This window comes from Tarenaya hassleriana, unplaced genomic scaffold (assembly GCF_000463585.1).
Source record: "Tarenaya hassleriana unplaced genomic scaffold, ASM46358v1 Cleome9, whole genome shotgun sequence".
Lineage (NCBI taxonomy): Eukaryota > Viridiplantae > Streptophyta > Magnoliopsida > Brassicales > Cleomaceae > Tarenaya > Tarenaya hassleriana.
The window spans coordinates 2651897-2671120 of record NW_010971389.1 but is presented as its reverse complement, the minus strand read 5'-3'; the positions used below and the strand labels follow the sequence as shown (position 1 = coordinate 2671120).

At 36.1% G+C, this 19224-nt stretch overlaps 3 protein-coding genes across 4 annotated transcripts; 2 read left to right on the top strand and 1 right to left on the bottom strand.

Annotated features, from left to right (window-relative positions):
• The first annotated feature begins 2606 nt into the window (after positions 1-2606).
• Positions 2607-5034, top strand: LOC104804020 (auxin-responsive protein IAA27). Its single transcript, XM_010528156.2, has 5 exons — positions 2607-3199; positions 3652-3890; positions 4001-4142; positions 4510-4571; positions 4748-5034. Exons 1-5 carry the CDS (start codon positions 2790-2792, stop codon positions 4783-4785), a joined length of 891 nt encoding a protein of 296 aa, XP_010526458.1. The 5' UTR covers positions 2607-2789; the 3' UTR covers positions 4786-5034.
• Positions 5035-5238: 204 nt separating this feature from the next.
• LOC104804018 (methyltransferase-like protein 5) lies at positions 5239-7404 on the top strand. The gene is made up of 9 exons (XM_010528153.2): positions 5239-5417; positions 5511-5567; positions 6005-6102; positions 6205-6274; positions 6358-6406; positions 6601-6689; positions 6811-6858; positions 6951-7010; positions 7140-7404. Exons 1-9 carry the CDS (start codon positions 5358-5360, stop codon positions 7233-7235), a joined length of 627 nt encoding a protein of 208 aa, XP_010526455.1. The 5' UTR covers positions 5239-5357; the 3' UTR covers positions 7236-7404.
• Positions 7382-11954, bottom strand: LOC104804019. 2 transcript variants are annotated; one of them, XM_010528154.2, is made up of 7 exons: positions 11847-11954; positions 9856-11322; positions 9482-9700; positions 8848-9143; positions 8331-8746; positions 7890-8214; positions 7382-7814 (listed from the first exon to the last, which is right to left on the bottom strand). In XM_010528154.2, the coding sequence occupies exons 2-7, from the start codon at positions 11273-11275 to the stop codon at positions 7530-7532; spliced, it is 2961 nt and encodes a 986-aa protein (XP_010526456.1). In that variant the 5' UTR covers positions 11276-11322; positions 11847-11954; the 3' UTR covers positions 7382-7529. The 2 variants fall into 2 exon arrangements, with proteins under 2 accessions (XP_010526456.1, XP_010526457.1); XM_010528155.2 differs by having other exon boundaries at positions 7530-7814; positions 11740-11944.
• Positions 11955-19224: the final 7270 nt, after the last annotated feature.

Below are 19224 nucleotides of genomic sequence, written 5' to 3'. Positions count from 1 at the left end.
ATCCATTTAACCAAGACGATAGAAACGTTGGGAAAAGAAAACGGTAGTGATACATTTAAGATAAGCTTGATCCCTTGATCTTGGATAAGTTTTACATTTAATATTATTCACACGCGCGCGCGCACACACACACATATATATATATATATATATATATATATATATATATATATATATATGTGTGTGTGTGCGCGCGCGCGTGTGAATAATATTAAATGTAAAACTTATCCAAGATCAAGGGATCAAGCTTATCTTAAATGTATCACTACCGTTTTCTTTTCCCAACGTTTCTATCGTCTTGGTTAAATGCATGATACACAAATAAAATAAATTATCAAGAAAAATAACAAATAGAAAGTCCTTTTTTTAATTACAGATGATAATTAAGATGCTAATCTGCAGGGTAATGAGCAGATAAACAGCAAAGCTGGAGATAATATAATCCCTAACCTTATCCTCATATGGCCACTTGGCATAATCATAGTGGAATTAAGTTGCAATATTACTATGACCCACCAAAAAAAACATCGAAAACCCCCCAAAAAAAGAGAAAAATGAAGACAGGTGAAAAAGGAAAAAAAAATACACTGTTTGATTAGGACACCTTGAAACTTACCTAAAACATAAAAGCCAAAAAAACAATATTTGGTAGATAGATAGTTAGATACACACATATTTGGATGAACCCATAATAGTTACATAACAATTATTCTAATATATGTATATACAGTTATACACACACAAATGTTCTAGATACAAGTTTTTGGTATTTGGTTTGATATATTTGCATGTTTTTTTTTCCTCTGTACAACAAGGGTGTAAATTACCTTTTCTCCTTCGAATACGTTACCATGCAGAAATAGATCTATAGTATATGCCAGATTATATGATATATATTTACATATCTAACTACCAGCCTGTTTCTATAATATGTTTTTCTTTAATCACCATGCAACTATAGCTAATCCGTATTCAATATTCGTAATTACCACCATACACATAATCTAAATTCAATAATTATAGAACGTAACACATTTTAAGATTAAAAAAATGAAAAATTATCATCAATGCATACATGATTATGAATGATACATCATACGGCATGCATGCATTCAAAACGCCATATATTTTACCCTTAATAGTGCTTTATATATTCTAACCACAACAGAAGAATCCAACATAATAATCGATTGGGAAAATCATTGGTTCGAGTTTTCACAGCAGAAACTGACATTAAATCCGACAAAAATTCACACGAGATTCGAAACTGTAAATAATTTTCGGACAGAGGGACGATGAGACGACAAAAAATCGAGACGTGGATCCAAACGAGAGAACAAAAAAACGAGAGGGTGATTTATCTGAGTAAAGTGGTGGGGACCACAAATCCTATTTGGGAACACTGCTCAATCTTGCTGCCGCTGCGGCTCTCGCTGGGAAAGTCATCTTCGTTTTTTGTGGGCCCCACTTTTGTGTCCGGGCCCCATCTCTGGTTTTTTCAAGATTCTCTTCTCTCTCCTCCCCGTCTAATCATGGAAAGCATTCCCCTCCAACACATTAAAATGACGTTTTTGCCCCTTCTCGCATTTTTGCTGTTTTGTGTATATATATATATATATATTATTATTATTTTATCGGTGCAATATTTTGGTTATTTCCTTTGCACTGTACACCCACCCACATGCACACATATACATACGCTTCTACACACGCGTTAGAGAAATATCCTTCGACCAATGTCCCGGGGGGAGTATGAACAATGTCTATTAGGATACATTATCGTATAAACAGAACAACTTTCAATTTAATTCTAAATTTACCAACAGATTAAAACCCGTTTAATTTAGTTTGAATCGATTTAAAATGTGAGAGTGGTATAAATATCTATATTCTACATGTAAATCGATGACACAAATAAAACCAAATTTAAACCCGTCTTATTCTCTTATATATTCAAAACAACGAAAGCACGATTTTTAACCATTAAAAAATTATTAAAGTAACAGTAGAAACCAACTATATTTTTCAATCATCGGTATATCCACTGACAATATACGACCTCCGGCCAATATTTCAAGTCAACTGCCGGATGATTACATGTTTTACAACGGTATCTCCTGCGCATTTTAGCTCTGACCCACACGCCGACTAAATTCGGGGCGCATTTTAGCTTAACCTGCGCCGCTTATATTCATAATTATTACTAGTCCGAGAGCTTTCTGTGACCTGTCGGGTTTGATGTCTCCGCAGAGGTGGCGTACGTATACATCGCCGTATTCGACATTTATTAATACTACGTATTTTTTTCATACCTCGCAAATGAATGATCTCTATAATTAAAGACCAATTGTAGCTTATCTTGATTCTTTTCATATCTCACAAGAAAAAAAAAATCCATTTGATGGTAAAAATGAAAAATCAATGTTTGTATTTTAAAATATCTACTACTGTCTTAATGAACAAATTACCTTGGGGTAAAAAAAAGAAAGAAATGAACTTTGTATTCCCAAAATAATAAATAAATACAGAGATGTTGAATTCTGTAGATTTTTTTGCTTTATACCAATCTGCTTATTTATAAAATGTGAGAACCCCATCAAAAAAACAAAAAAAAAATCCATCGGAATAAATAAAAAGCTTCCTCCTCCCTCCCTCCCTCCATCATTTCTGAGCACAATCCACTAGCAAACCAAAACCTCAAATTTCAGCCAAATTTCCTGTTTTTCTTGGTGTCTCCCATAGTGTTTTATGTTCTTCTCGTCCAATGTAAGAAAAAGTTTCCGGATTTAATGTCAGAACTCGTAGCAGAGCATGATTACATAGGTTTTTCAGAGCCTCCATCAATGGAAGCTTCTGACAAAACCAAAACCAGAGACGGGAGGTCCTGTCTGAACCTCAAGGCCACTGAGCTGAGACTCGGGTTACCTGGGTCCGAGTCGCCGGAACGGGCCCACCCGGGATTCCTGTCGCTTAAGAGCTCCTGTTCCATGTCGGGGGCCAAAAGGGTCTTCTCCGACGCGATCAACGGGTCTGGAAAATGGGTCTTCTCTTCCGGATCTACTGGTGCTGATGCTGCTCGGTCGGGTCCGGGTTCGGGTCACGGTGGCTCCGCCGTGAAGGATGGAAAGGCGGAGCAGTTGGCTCAACCGGCCTCACAGGTTCAGGAGAAGAAGGGTTCTGGTGTAGCTCCTGCTTCAAAGTAGGTCTTTTTTCCACCAGAAAGATTCTCTGTTCTTATACTTCTTTGGCTTTTTCTTTCAGTGTTGGTAAGGTTGTGATGCTGAATTTTAGTTTCTTCGCCGGTTTTATGTTTCTTCTTTGGGGCCACTGAGTTCAAGAATTCTGAAAAATTTGATCCTTGGGAAATGGATACTCAAAATTTTTTTTGAGATATGTAGCTCGTGTAGCTGTTTGAGCTGATGGAAACTGCTTTGTTTATGCTTCTTCTGAAAAGAAATTGTACTCATAAATGAAATGAAACTCGGAAAATCTTGTCTCATATTCACAGACGCTGCTTTCTGGTGTATTTATTGCTTAAGCGATGGAGATTTTATACGTATCAGACTTGGTTCTTCTGGCTCTTTCTTAGTTTATGAAGAGATTTCCATCTTATCAGTATGTAATAAGCAGAAAGGCTTCTGGCTTTGGCAGGGCACAGGTAGTGGGTTGGCCACCAATTCGCTCTTTCCGGAAGAACAGTTTGGCTTCTCAGTCTCAGAAGAACGGGGGCGAAAACTCAGAAGAAGCCAAGGTAAGATCAGAATCTTGCTTGTACGTGAAGGTAAGCATGGAAGGTGCTCCGTACTTGAGGAAAATCGATCTCAAGATGTACAAAAGCTATGTCGAGCTCTCTTCTGCTCTCGAGAAGATGTTCAGTTGCTTCAAGATTGGTAAATTTTTTCCCTGATTTTACCTTCCCTCATATGATCAGCTTTACTGGGTTGAAGCCAGTTGCAAGTTCTTGAACTGTTGAATGTTTTTTTTTTCTTTTTTTTTTCAGGTCAGTTTGGTTCACATGGTGGATCTGGCCGAGATGGATTGAACGAGAGCCGCTTGAGCGATCTCTTGCGTGGATCTGAGTATGTGGTTACGTACGAGGATAAAGATGGTGACTGGATGCTGGTGGGCGATGTCCCTTGGGAGTGAGTTCTGATTTTCTTTACATCTTCAATACTTGAATTTGAGGGCGATGTCCCTTGGGAGTGAGTTCTGATTTTCTTTACATCTTCAATACTTGAATTTGTGGATCGGTTCTGATTTTCTTTACGTCATTGAACTTCGTTTTACCGGGGGTGCAAAGCATCTGCCCATCCCGAGATCGAACTCCAGGATACCCAGATACCAAAAAAAAAACATATCATTGAATGCTCTTGCTCATGATAAGGACAATCTCTAGAACTAAGTGATGAACTTCAGAACTCGGAAGATGTTTTGCATGGACAAGAATGGCAGCAAGGGATGAATAGGAGCATGACCTCTCAAGCTTATTTGTTTTTTTCCCTTCTGCAGAATGTTTATAGATTCCTGTAAGAGACTGAGAATCATGAAGAGCTCAGAAGCTATCGGCCTAGGTATTGTTCTTCTTGAATTACCCTTTTTCAGAGATACCCTACTGATTCTGTCAAGCTCTTGAACTGCAATATCTCAAGTTTGCCGCCAATTATTCCAGAATCTTATATGATCTAACAAAAAAACAAAGAAGAAGAAGACAGTGATCACTTACTGATGTGTTTCTGCATGTCATCAGCTCCAAGGGCAATGGAGAAGAGCAGGAGCAGAAACTAGTTTCTGCCATCTCCAGGGGCTACTTGCTTATGTGCTTGCTATGTGATAATGTTTCCCAGATATGTAATTTTGCCATTTTTGAGGCATTCTTGTGCTTAGGAATGTGGTGTTTGATCTTTTCTAATAAGGCCCTCTCTGCTTCTGTATAATCAAATCTATGAATCTGTCCTCTTTATGTTTGGCGTGCTGCTCCTCTGGAATGTAAGACTTTAATATGTACAAAAAAATGGAACCAAACCCTTCTTCATATGTGGGCTTTCTTCTTTTTAATTCCGCTTTGTCCAATATAACCAGATCCGGTTCAAATGTTGATCTGTTAAACCGACCTCGGTTGGTTTGGTTTTGCTAAACCGGTGTTAAATAAAAGTTAACTTTACATTTACTTACTAGGGCATACGCACTGTACACTGATGTCTATTATTTCATGAAAGAGACACCGGATGGGTCAGAGGGTTTGATATTGAGCATTTGTGATTTGCCTCGTGTTGTGAGGACGGAGAAAGGGTTTTAGAGACACCCGGAAAAGGGCCATCTCTCGTTATCAGCGTCACAAATTCAGGAATTCTTAGAAGATGAAGCTGAAGCAATTGGAAAGCTTGTTAGGTGATCTTGAGCAATTCTCCAATCCAAAGGTCTGTTGAATTTAGGGTTTTTTTTCTCCAAGAATTACTTGCGAATTATCTATCTGTTGAATTTGCTGCTGATTTCCTCTGCTAATGTCGCAGGTGGAACTGGAGCAGTACCCAACTGGTCCTCACATTGCTTCTCGCATGCTTTACACGGTTATGTTCTTCTTCTTCTTCTTCTTCTTCTTCTTCTTCTTCCTCTGCTGCAAAGTTTATTGTTTTCCTTTGTTTTGGCCGCCAGCTTGTTGCTCCTGTGATTGCTTTCCTGTTTTTATGAATTGGGTCGTTTTGTTATCATCTCATTCCAAAAGTTTATTCCTTTTAGATGATGAATCGACTTGAGCATCTCGGTTGAGAGATTGAATAGCATATACTATACTCTGGTTGTGATAAAGTTGTTAACTTGATAGTACTCCCATCGTTTAAAATGCTAATTACAGGGGAAATTTTCCTGAATTTGAGGTTTGCAGTATAATGATCTAGTTGGAGAGTGTAATAATCTTAGAGTTGTGGATGTTTTTTTTCCCGGTTTTGTTCCTGTTCTTGAAACCTTAAGTTGGTGGTTTGGGTTTGTTCTTGCTCTTTTCATGTAGGCAGAGAATTCGTTTGGAGATATATGTAACAAGGTCGTGGCTGATTTTGGCTGCGGCTGTGGTACATTAAGTGCTGCTGCTTGTCTTTTGGATGCATCGTGAGTATCATCTTCTGCCCTCCATTTTTTCTTCTCTCTGTTACATCTGTTCCCATTCTTCTGAAGTTTTGATTGATCTCAGCACTTTGTTGCTCTGAACAGGCATGTGATTGGTTTTGATGTTGACCCTGATTCTCTCGAAACAGCAATACTAAATGCAGAGGAACTTGAGGTTAACATCCTTTTCTTGTGTGGATGGACGTTACCTTGGTTATAACATTTCCATATTTTTTTATAATTGCTTCAGTTTTGCAGCTGGACATAGATTTCATTCAGTGTGACATAACAAGCCTGAAATTGAAAGGTGAAAGCTTTTTCTTCTGCTTGTTCATTTTTTAGCTTTCTTAAGCTCATTCACAGTAAGGATATTAATGAAGGAAATCTCTTAAACCCTCTTTGTTCCTTGGGATCTTATGTTGATCTGTATCACACAATTTACTTTTCTGTTAGTCATTTTGATATTACCCTATCTCCTGATCACCATTGTTGCCCATATAGGCCAGCTTGTTGATACTGTTGTAATGAACCCTCCCTTTGGAACACGGAAGAAAGGTGCTGACATGGATTTTCTCTCCGTCGCAATGAAGGTAGGCTGGAAAGAAAATGCTTTAACTGTTTTTCGATGTTTGATTTCATCTTTGCCGTAGATTTTGTTTGTTCTGAAACTAGCAGAATCTATGTGATACCCTTATTTTCTTGACCTGGCAGGTTGCATCTCAGGCTGTTTATTCCTTGCATAAGACATCCACAAGAGAAGTGAGTGCTGCTTTCTTTCAGACGGTCTTGCTAACTGTTAACAATCTAATATGCTAATGATGACATCTGCATTTTCATTCACAATCTTTCAGCACATAAAAAGGACGGCTTTGCGTGACTTGGGTGCAAAAAGTGCTGAAGTTCTGTGCGAGGTGGGCTTAAAGATTAGAACTTTCATAGGAAATTTGTTGCCTAAACATTACCCAAACTGGTAAATGCAAGTGCCGATTGTTTTCTTTGCTTATCTCACTTCTTCTATCATATCATGTTTTCCTCTGCAGCTGCGTTATGACTTGCCAAAGCTCTACAAGTTTCACAAGCGGAAAGAAGTAGATATTTTCGTTGATCTCTGGAGGTTTGTGCCTGGTACGGGCTAGGACCTGAATCTTAAGAAGGTAAAGCCAAATGTTTTGGAATTGTTTTAGCCTTCAAAAAGCTCTTGCTTTGGCCTGGTGAAGTATATGTAATCTTTGTCCTTTACTATCAAGAAGATCAAGTCCTTCTGTTCGTCCTTCCAATAACATACGCAAGAAACTATTTTATTGACTCACAAGCTTTATAAAGAAATGTATCTTCAAGTACAAAATTACAGCTTTTTAGTTTAACATCGATCAGAAGGTGATCAAAAGTTCCTCATTGAAAAATTGCTCTATTTGCTGTGGTCACACACCTCAGTTGTCTTCTCCAAGTGTAAATCTCATGAACCTCCTGACCTTGATGTTTTCCCCAATAGCAGCCACTGTTTGCTTCACCAGGTCCTTCACCAGGACACTGTCATCTTTAATATATGGTTGCTCCAGCAGTGCAAGCTCTCCCAGCCTCTTGGAGACTCTCCCCTCGACGATTTTCTCCTTTATGTTGTCGGGTTTCGACAAAATGTCCTCTCTTTGCATCTCAATCTCTTTCTCATTGTTCCTTATCTCCTCTGGAATGTCTTCAATGGAGATGTATTGCACCTGTGTAGAGATCTCAATAAGCAACCGAGACTCGAGAGGCAAAGAAAACGGGTTTTGGCAGAGATTTCTTCATACCTGAGGATTGGCCACTGCTTGCATAGCAAGATCATCAACCAATTCCTTGAACTTCTCACTTCTGCCAACGAAATCCGTTTCACAGTTCACTTCAATCAGAACTCCAATGCGAGAATCGTGGATGTATGAGCCGATCCTGCCTTCCGCTGCAAGACGGCTAGATTTTTTGTCAGCGGTTGAAAGGCCCTTCTTCCTGAGGTATTCCTGTGCTTTTTCAAGATCTCCTCCTGTCTCAGCTAAGGCTTTCTTGCAGTCCATCATACCGGCTCCTGTTTCTTCGCGCAGTTGCTTCACGAGAGCAGCTGAAACTGCTGTTGATGCTGCCCTGCAAGTATTTGATTGTGATCTTCATGTCAGTACCAAAATCTGTTGAAAAAGCCTTGATCTTTCTATAGCCTGAATTCAAAGATCTTAGTCAATGTAAAGATATAAATTTCTCACTTTACAGCAGTTTCCTTGGGCTCCTCGGCTTTCGGTTGCTCCTTCTCTGGTTCAGCCTTTGGTTTAGCAGCGGTTTGAGCAGCGACTTCAGCAGCAAAGTCCTGGCTTTTCTTCTCAAGGCCCTCTCCAAGGTTGTACCTTGTGAATCTCTTCACCTTGATATTTTCTCCCACAGTTGCAATCGTCTGCTTCACCCAATCCTTCACTGTCACCTTATCATTCTTAATGTAGGGTTGCTCGAGCAATGTTAGAGTCTCCAGCCTCTTCTTTATCCGACCTTCAACTATCTTCTCTCTTATCTGCTCGGGTTTTGACAAAAGGTCTTCTTTTTGCATCTCCATCTCTTTTTCTTTGTTCACGATTTCTTCTGGAACATCTTCGGTGACAAGGTACTCTACTTGAGGGCAAGCAGCCACCTACATTATATCATATGTAGCAGGAAGCTTCATAGAGATTTTGTTTCATCCCTTTGATGATGGAAACAAAATGCAGAAGAATCAGTAAAAAGTTGAGTTACCTGCATCGCCAGATCGTCAACAAGCTCCTTGAAAATTTCGCCTCGTGAGACAAAATCTGTCTCGCAATTAACCTCCAAGAGGACACCGATCCTGCTGTCGTGGATATAAGCACCGATTCTTCCCTCGGCTGTTGCCCTGCTGGCTTTCTTCTCTGCACTCGCTAGACCCTTCTTCCGAAGGTACTCTTGGGCTTTGACTATATCACCCCCTGTCTCTGAGAGAGCTTTCTTGCAATCCATCATTCCAGCCCCTGTTTCGTCTCTAAGCTGCTTCACCAGAGCTGGTGATATGCTTCCTGTGTTTTGTGTAGAAGAGAACACATCAGGTAAAAGAAATAGAAGAGATATACATGATCTTTTCAGAAGTATAATTTTGAGATTTGCCCATCTGAGATTATCTCAAATATGAAGTTAAAATAGGAAACAATGGTCATCAACATTTTAAGCGATGCCCAGAATTCAGGAAAACAATAGACGAAAACGAATTGTCTCAAAGTAGTAGAACAACTCAAATCTTGGAAACTCCAAAATGGGGATAATCACGAAAACTATAGATGAAGCTATAAGAGAATGGGCATTAATGATGAATGTCAGTGAGCAAGGCTTTAAGCAGGAAGGTGGATAAAAGAAAGACCTTTGATGCTTCCGTTGGGGGAGCTGCTATCGGCATCAATATTGCCATTTTCCTCAGAAGAAGCTTCTGCTACTACAGGAGCAGGAGCATGAGCCTCGGCTTCAACAACTGGTGCTTCAGCGACCACTTCCTTCTTCTCAACCTCTTCACTTGCTGGAGTTTCTGAAGGTGAAACTTCATCGACAGTTGAGTTCAGAGGAGTAGAGTTCTCTTCTTCATCTGATCACAGGAAGAGAAGAGAGTGTCATTGCAATGCATGAAAAAACAATGAACCGGTAATCCCCCTTATTGTTTTTTTTTTTTGGGTTCTTGAAGATCTTGCAACATAATTTAAAAGAAGCAGCTTAGATACTAAGGAAAGACAAGTCACATACCCTTGGTTTCTGGAATGGGAGGAACATCTGGTTTTGCCTCCGAACTCATGACACTGCCATTATCATCTGGAATCTGCTCTAGCTCTTCGCTTTCTGCTGTTTGTACTTCTCTTGCGGACAAATCATCTTCAGCTTTGGTCTCCACAACTTCTTCTTCCTTTGGAGTTTCTGATGAGAGAATCTGCTCAGTTATTTCTTCAGATGATTCAGATAACTCATTGGTGGATTCTTCAGTTCCAGCTAATGATTCGTTGATTTCATTTGACGTGATAATGTCCTTAATAACCTCATCTGATTCATTCGGAGGAGTCTCTTCTGGTTTCTCAGCAGCTTCCTTCTCCACCTCTTCCGCCCTTTTGTCCAGAAACGAGGCTATGTCCTTATTCTTACGGAATGCAAGCACAAATGGGTTTGTTGCTGTATACACAACCCCTTCATTGAGTGTTTCATCAAATTTATCACCGTCTTCACTTTTCATTGTTAAAGTAACTTGTCCCCTTGATATCCTCAACACACGTACACTAACCTCTTGTCCAGCTTGCAGTGAAGAGCTGCCCATCATGCTTCCAAGCCCATCATCTGCTTCTTCAGCGGTGGGAAGAAAACCTTCTTCACCCTCGGGGAGTGAGATAAAAGCCCCTGACCTCGTTAAGTTCTTCACCGTTCCTTCCAACATCTGCCCCTTCATGAACTTTGAGGTTTTCAAATCTTCCTTCCTCTGTGATGTTTTTGAAGGATTCTTTCTCGGGGGTCTCGGCTTATCGCTACCGGATTGGCGTTTTGGGGTATCATCATTTTCCCGCATGCTAAGAGAAATGCGCCCGGCATCAAAATCCGCTTCCACCAGTCTTACTTTCACCTCTTGACCGATGGATACGACGCTTGAGACATCCTTAACAAAGTTATCACTCAGCTGTGAGACGTGGACAAGACCGTCAGTGAAGGCGCCAAAATCGACAAAAGCGCCAAAGGGCTGGATTGCTCGTACTTTCCCAGTAAAGGTCACACCAGGAACCAGCTCTTCATTCTTAACAGGAGGCATTTCACTCTTCCTACCCATCCTTGCTCGCCTTGACTGAGATGTAGTAGCAGGAGATTCTTCCGACTTTTCACTTGCTTCAACCGGCTCTCCTCCTGAATTTTCATCAGCAGCAGAAGAATCTTGTTCCTCTACTACCACATCAGTCCCCGTGGCTGAGGTTCTAAACCGAGGATGCAATACATATTGCCTTGCATATGCTGGAAATAATCTAAGTGAGGTTGAAAGAGGTAGAACAACTCTTAGTGAGGATAACGACTGTTTTCCAGGTTTCCTCGAGATACCACACTTGACAGAACAATCGCTCGTCTTCAAAGAAAACGTGGCCCTGGGAATGAGAGAAACATTGCCGATAGAAGAAGGGATAGCTGGCGTTGTCATCTCTAGATAGCTTTACCTTAGCTGCTAAAACAGCAATTTCTTCATTCCTATGGTGATCAACATCAAACATAAAGCAAGGTACATGCTGAATTACTTGGTGTAGAACGGATAGAAAGCATAATATCCAAGAATGAGCACTTGTACAGAATGAACTTCAAGCAGATAGAAACATGTCAATACCAATCCCATCCAAAGTTTTGCTGTGTGATTTAGACAAAACATCCTCTACATGGTTCATGGAACATTCTCCAAAACAATTTGCCATCAGAAAAATTCAAGTGAAGAAACATAAACTCAATCACCCAATTGATGAAATTTCCTCTAAAAGACTCGAAATTCCCAATGTCATGCCAACACAATAGAGTAAACTCGAAATTTCCAACCATCTTCTCGACAAAACATTTCGACGAATTCACTGATACAGGGCACACACCGCAACCACACCAGCAAAAACCGGAACTTACCAAGAACCCTCTCCGAATTATCAAAAACCCATCACCGGAAAACGAAGAACCCGCAGAAAAATACAGGTAAGTTATCCATTTGGGCACAATCCCAGCAAAAGAACTACCTCTCGTCTTGCTCTGAGAAGTTCTCCCAGAACCCAACGCGTAACCAGCAGCGGAAGAGGAGAACGAAAGGTGTGGGCTTTAAATCCTTATCTTATGCAGCCACTGGTTTCGCCTCTGTTCTTATATGTCTGTTCCCTCTCGTTCGTGGATAGTGTCTCAGAAAATGACAGATTATGTCTTATCCCCCTCGGCTCGGCTCGGCTCGGCTCAAGCCGAAACGATAGAAGAAATGGGCCTAATGGTTTATATTTGAGGCCTATAATGATGAATTTGGGCCTAGTAGCCTTATGGTATGACCATATTAGAAATGGGCCTATTATGCACTGTAAATCCAGATGTATGAAGGCCTAGGTGTTTATACTTGGGCCTCCTACATTTTTTTTAAAAAAATTGAAGTGAAAATGTTATGTTTCTTTTGAAAATCGTACGTAAAAAAAATCTCTGTATAAAATTTCACTTAGCACAAGATTTTCCGAGCAAGGATCTGTGTGTACTGAGATCGGTTCTAATATAGATTTCAAAAATATAAAATTATGAAAAATAAATTAAAATCAGAGCAAAAGAACTCACCCTTAATTAGTAAAATAATAGCAAACAACATCATGAACTAATTAATGGTGAGTAAACAACGAATTAAATCTTTTAAAAAAACCAACTGAGCAAATCTGTACTTGCTAGGATTGTTAAAAATATAAACCAGAAAGACGAAAGTGGAACTTAATATTTAATTGAAACTAATTTTATTATATTTGTGTTTAATGGGGGAGGAAACTTCCTCAATAAAAGATTAACATCATGATTTTATATAATTTTCGCCCAGGTGGGTTGGACAAGTAATGACGGTCCAATTTCAGTTGATACCCCGAATCGAATTTAATTATAATCAATGCGTGATCACAAATACGTACATACACATACTCATATGTTCATCCATCTCTCCTTCTCTCTCTCTCTCTATATATATAGATATATACGTACACGTCTATTATGTATGTATTAATCTTCTTTTGCCTTTGTTTCGTTACTTGTAACTATAAATATGAGGTTCAACAAGGCGCATGCAACTTCCACGAGATGAAAATAATTATTTCAGATAATATTTCATGTAGAAAAGTTAATATATATATTTTTGACAAAAAAAGTTAATATATATACACACACATATATATATATATGTATGTATGTATAACATTTTTATCATAGCTAGTGCTCACATCATATATATAGATCAATTGATGTAGAACTGCATCTTTCGTAATGTAGATCAATTTCAATTCATTAATATCTCGAACATTTAATAAAATAAATATGTTTATTTGTATCTATATCACTTTAAATATTCCTAAAGACGGTGTTTGAACATATATACGTGCATATTCATAATATGAACCTTTGATAAACTTTGAAATGGCCATCCTAATAGCCAAAGAGAGTTCGGATGGATATATATATATATATATATACACATCTTTTTTTATTAATCATGAAGTCTTCGTTCTACTTAATCTCCCTAGATCCGGTGATAACATTTAGTGAAAAATTTACCTTTCTCTCCAACCTGTTGCTCGAATATGAAACCTCTAGAAGAAATAACACTCCAACCACACTCTATAACTAAAACTACAACCATTTGATTACTTTAAAGTTGGATACAAATATAATATATTCACCGGAAGAGAAACATATATATAGTTTTATATCCGGACTATAGATAGTACATTGTCATTGTATATGATATTACATGGTATATCTTTCTTCTTCTAACTATGTGTGTGTGTGTATATATATATATGTTGGATCAACATCTTAATAAATAATTTCATCCCACGTGAATAGAAAATAGATAGTTGGATCATTACTTTGTTCTTCAACCAAAGAAGCTTCCTCAATTTGATTGCATGATGAGATCGACTAGTACCAATAATATCACCATATATATGTAAGAAGATCCAATATTTCGTATAATATATAGAAACTTGATTTATATCGTACGTGAAGATACTGAGCCCAATAATTACACACAACCTTAAAAATAAACCAACATGGTCATGGATCCATATCCAAGGATAGATCGCCCAATGAGACAACTTGTGATGTTGATTTAGTAGTTACGTTTTTTGTCTTTTATTTTTTTCTATATATGTGTGCGTGTATATATATATATATATATATATATATATTTGCTTGTGTTAAGATATACTTAGAAGAGATGGAGGCAAAATATTGTCCTATGAAGGAAAAATAATTTGACAGACAAATTTTAAAAAAATTATAACCGAAATTGTGAATGTAACAAAAATATATATATATAGTTCTTTTTTCCTTTATCTTCTATTTTTCTTTCACTCTGTGGGAAAAGAATCAATTTTCTTCGAATTATCACACATGGTGTTATCCAAATATTTTGTATATTTTATTTGATTTGAGTCTGTTTGTTAGATTTTACTCTTTAATTGTAATTAAACATGGATTAGTTCTTGTGTAATAAATATATATCATATCAGTAAAAAAAATATATGGGTGCATTCAACTAGTTGTACGTAAATATTCACAATATTAAATAAAAATTATGGAAAGTGGGAAAATCAAGAAATTTAAAAAGGCAATGTTTGACATATAAATGAGCATCTCTCCACATGCGGCTTTGGGATTCCGAGGTCTCCCCGACCAGTTGTAAAAAGAAGCCACTTCTTATTATTATGATATGTCTATATGATCTTCTCGTTATTAAACTTTATAATTATAATATCGTTGAGACTTGAGATATAATTTGTACCATTGAGAATTCTACGTTATCAAAAAGCTGCCCAAAACCCTTAATTGCAAAGCAAACGATCTATTATGACGTGAATTGATAATTGGTGGAAGAACATATGACTCTAATGTATAAAATATTGTGATATTGACGCCAATATCTATGCTTTAGCAATTCGGGTTTTTGGTTTTTAAACTTGAAATGCATGGATCTCATATATTTCAAAGAGATTTACAAACATGATTCAATTAAGGGCGAATCTAGAAATATTTATTATCGGAATCGTTTATTTATCACTAATTATACGTTAAAAAAATAGAGGATATCATTTTAGTTTGTTTTTTTATAATGGAAAACCCCTAACTGCTACCATTCGGACATACTGGCTAGGTAAACCTCCGACCCGAGAGCAGTCTTTGTATATGAATCAAATTAGCCTATAAATTACCTCCTTCCCCATCATGAAAGATCGAACACTTGACCTTGAGGTGTTACCCACCTCAACTCAACCACTCGACCACTTGAATTGGGTACCATTTTAGTTTTTATCAATGCTTGTTTTATTTTTCATTATTTCTAATATCTGTGGCAATTGAACCATATCTCAAATGTAATCACAAATGTGAAATTGGACATAAAGTTAGAATATGATATAATGCACGTTCGCATTAGATTCTGCATAACCATAACTAGAACCAAGATATTTGGATAATTGTCCGGAAAAAAATAATGCGTGTATGCAAATCTTCATGCATTATTTTATATGATCAAGTTATTGAAATTTCAACAGCTAGGTGCATGGTTTGGTACATCATGCATGCATGTGTTTATGTGACCAGAAATCCCTCCTTTCATTAAAATAATTATACGTGCATGATTGAAGCCAATTAATTGGGGTATACGTTAGATATCTTTTATTATGTTACACATATTGTTTATTATTATTAAAAACAAATATACATTTTAATTTATTTTCCATGCAACCATATGTCATAAATCATAATGCTTGGGTAAGAGACTACTTGCGCACTAAAGATATAATATAAACTAAACTATTTTGTAGGTGATATCTTCGAGACAAGAAAATTAGTTTTGAGTTTTTGTTGAAATTTCTTCCACTTGAATCTTTACGTAGAAAGTTAACAAATATTTATGTAAAAGATAATAATAAAGGATTATAATATAGAATTTGATTGGCTGTAGAGGTAAGTAACAGGATCAAGGGGATTTGATTCGATAAACCATTTTTAAAATTAATAAAATAATGGATTAATTAATTAAAAATATATAATGAGAAAAAAAAAGGAAGGAAAGAGAGACTCTGTGTGAAACAATATGCATGTGCGCAAAATCTACAATATATACCAATACCCTCTCCACCATGATCTGTCTCTTTTGGTGTTTTGCCATCTTAATTACTCATCAAATCACATCTAATCTCAACATAATCCCTTGTTTTAATACAAGTTCCCCCTCATATTTTCCATTATCATTATGAATATTATTCTGTTTGTTCCACGTATATGTATATGTGTATGTATACGTATGTATCGTATATCCATAATCCATTTCCGTCCACATTTTTATTCGTATTTATGCTTGTCGTTTGGGACCACCCGGATTAGATGTTCTTATTTTCCCTAAACATATAAACAGCTGTTATTATACGTATTAAAGATACTTTATATCAAAGATACTCAACCAAAGATATAAAGCGTCTGTTTCTACCGGAATTCGAGATTCAAATTGGGGAGGGTAATATAACTCCAATCACATGGTTTACTCTCGACTTCAATATTAGTCTGAACTTCGGTCCATGACACTCGTTTACAAAAAAAAAATACACTCTTTAAAAATAAATGTTATATAATCTGAAAAATTGAAATAGATGGTTCAACATATTTATCTCTTAACCAAAGATCCATGGTTCGAACCTGTCCTGAGAATGGAACAACATTTAGGATAGTCTTTTGTCGTTTAGTGTGCTGATCCAAAGACAATCTAAGATTAGTTTGAATGTGCAAGACTTAAAATTCGTTACACTTCGTGGTTTATATATAAAAAAATCTTATAGCACTCGGTTTACATACTAAATGTTTTTTACCAAGTAAGTTTATCTAATATAAATATTTGGCCGGCACGGACCTCAATGGAAATTGAAGATTTAAATGACCAATGCCTGAAGATCATTTGTTTGATCCACATATTATTATTGATGATATAGAATTATTGTCACATATGAGTCGAAAAAGTCTAAATATTAAGATTATGTATAAAAAGAAAATGTGTATAATTAACACGACTTAGTCATAATATAAAGATAATTCGTTTGAAAACATATAAAAATCATTTTTTTATAAGAAGAAGAACACGAAGACAAATATGCATTATGAATTTATAGCCCATTAGGTCTTGAGATTATATTCCCACACGGACGGACACACGCATGGTTACATGATATCTAAAACACACACATTTACCATGTATTTATATAGATTGCTTATAATTCTATTTTTTTTCGTTTCCCGTCAATGGAAATTTCTTTTAATAAATAAACGTAATCATATACGGTGTTCCATGGTCAGGGAAATATTAATAATTTAAATAACCAACAATTAATAATAAATAAATAGATGGATTGATATTCGCGTCATCTCTAAGAAAGAATAATCACTCGTCAGCATCTGACCTACCACGTGGCACGTATCCGTAAGTCTGTTCTTTTCCAAATGGTGACACCCCCACACTTAAAAGTCCTCCTTTTGAGTTATTAAATGCTAAGAGACACGTTGAAGTATCACATGAATCACGACATCGGCTTAGAATAATGATTTTTTTTTTGTTGGATATAAAATCATAAATACAATATTGGTTTTTGAGTCATCGTTACCACATTGCCTTCGGGAGTCAAATAAAATGGAAATAGAATTAAACTCAACGTGAACCGAAACTATAAAGGTTGAAGATTTTGGAAAACAAATGATGAATGAAACTAACGTTACAAAACTAAATATAATTACGAATTCCGAGGACACATTTTTTGCACTAATAAATTCGGTCCTGTGCGTCATACAACTGTTGACACAATCTCTAAGTTTTTGGATTCCACTTTTTTTAAAATATTATTTTTAAAATTTAATATTCATTAAAGTTTAAAAAAAAAAATACGTTATAGAATAAATAAATAAATAAATAAATAAGGTTAAATTATAATACATTTGTTGTATTTAAAATTTTGAAAACATCGGTAGAAAATAAAATACGATAACAAGTACACATAAATTTTGATTTTAATTTTTAATCTATATATATATATATATTTTTTTTTTAAAAAAAAAGAAAATTTAAACAGATTATTATAGACTCAATATAATATTTAAGAATGAATAACGTGGAAAATAGCCATCCACAGGGTGGTTAATTTAATTCGATCATTATGCTTATTATGGACTCAATATATTCATCATAAAAGAACAGAGTTGCAAAATATGCAAATACGATATATGAATTACGAATTTAGAACACACGTGACAATCGTATTTAAAATGCACTTACAGAATGTTAATAAGTCAACAAGTTCTCGGGGTCCGGTGATAAAATGATATATTACCACGACACAGGATGCTTATAAGTTCTTTATTGATATAAACTTAGGCGTGAATATATATATCGTGGAAAATCTCTCCAAACGCTGCAAATAAGATTTAATGAATCTAAAAATTAAATGCGACTTTGGTGTAATAATATCATACGATTTAATGAATCTGTAAACTAAATGCGGGTTTGGTGTATAATGATATTAGATTACTATAGAGTATAAATAAGTAAATTTCTAGTCATTAATTTTACGATATTTGCATATATAGTACGATTGTTTTCCCTTTCTTTATAAGTTTCTTATAGAATATGATCTCACAGCTATTTGGTATCTATATTGTTGCGTCAACATTTAATTTTTTGCTAAAATATATATCATTACATATTTGACAATAAAACAAGAAATATTAATTAGAAATGAGCAAATCTTTTTCGATTCTCTCAGTCAAAGTTAAATAAATAAATCTATTCCTTGTTTAATTATCTGAAATATATATATATATATAATATAAATGATGATGGTACTCATAACATATATATAATGTGAAATGTTATGTTCTTTATAGAACCCTTGAGGTATGAAGATAGGTCAACTCGAGATGCCGAATTATATTTTTCTGGTTAGAGAAATTGAAGAACATTGGAAAATCCACTCCGTGTTTGAAGTCATCCAAAACCGTGAAATTAAAAAAACAAGTATTAATAACGAATTATTAAAATATTGAACAATCATTGTTATTAATAAAAGAGAAAAAAAAGAAGAAAGCGTTCTGAATCAAAATAAGGGCATAAAATCTACGTAATGTGTGTGAGAGCGTATCTATTGAAATCTGGACACAATCTCATCCAGCGATGCAGTGGTTACTGATCTTAAAGAAATCACACAAAATATTGAAAAATTTAATAAAAACGTTATAAAAAAAAAAAGGAGATCGACATTATAGAGATCTCTCTGATTCCTAAGCCAAACCCCAACAACACAAACACAACCAACCACAAAAAAAAAGGGGGGGGGGGGGGGGGGC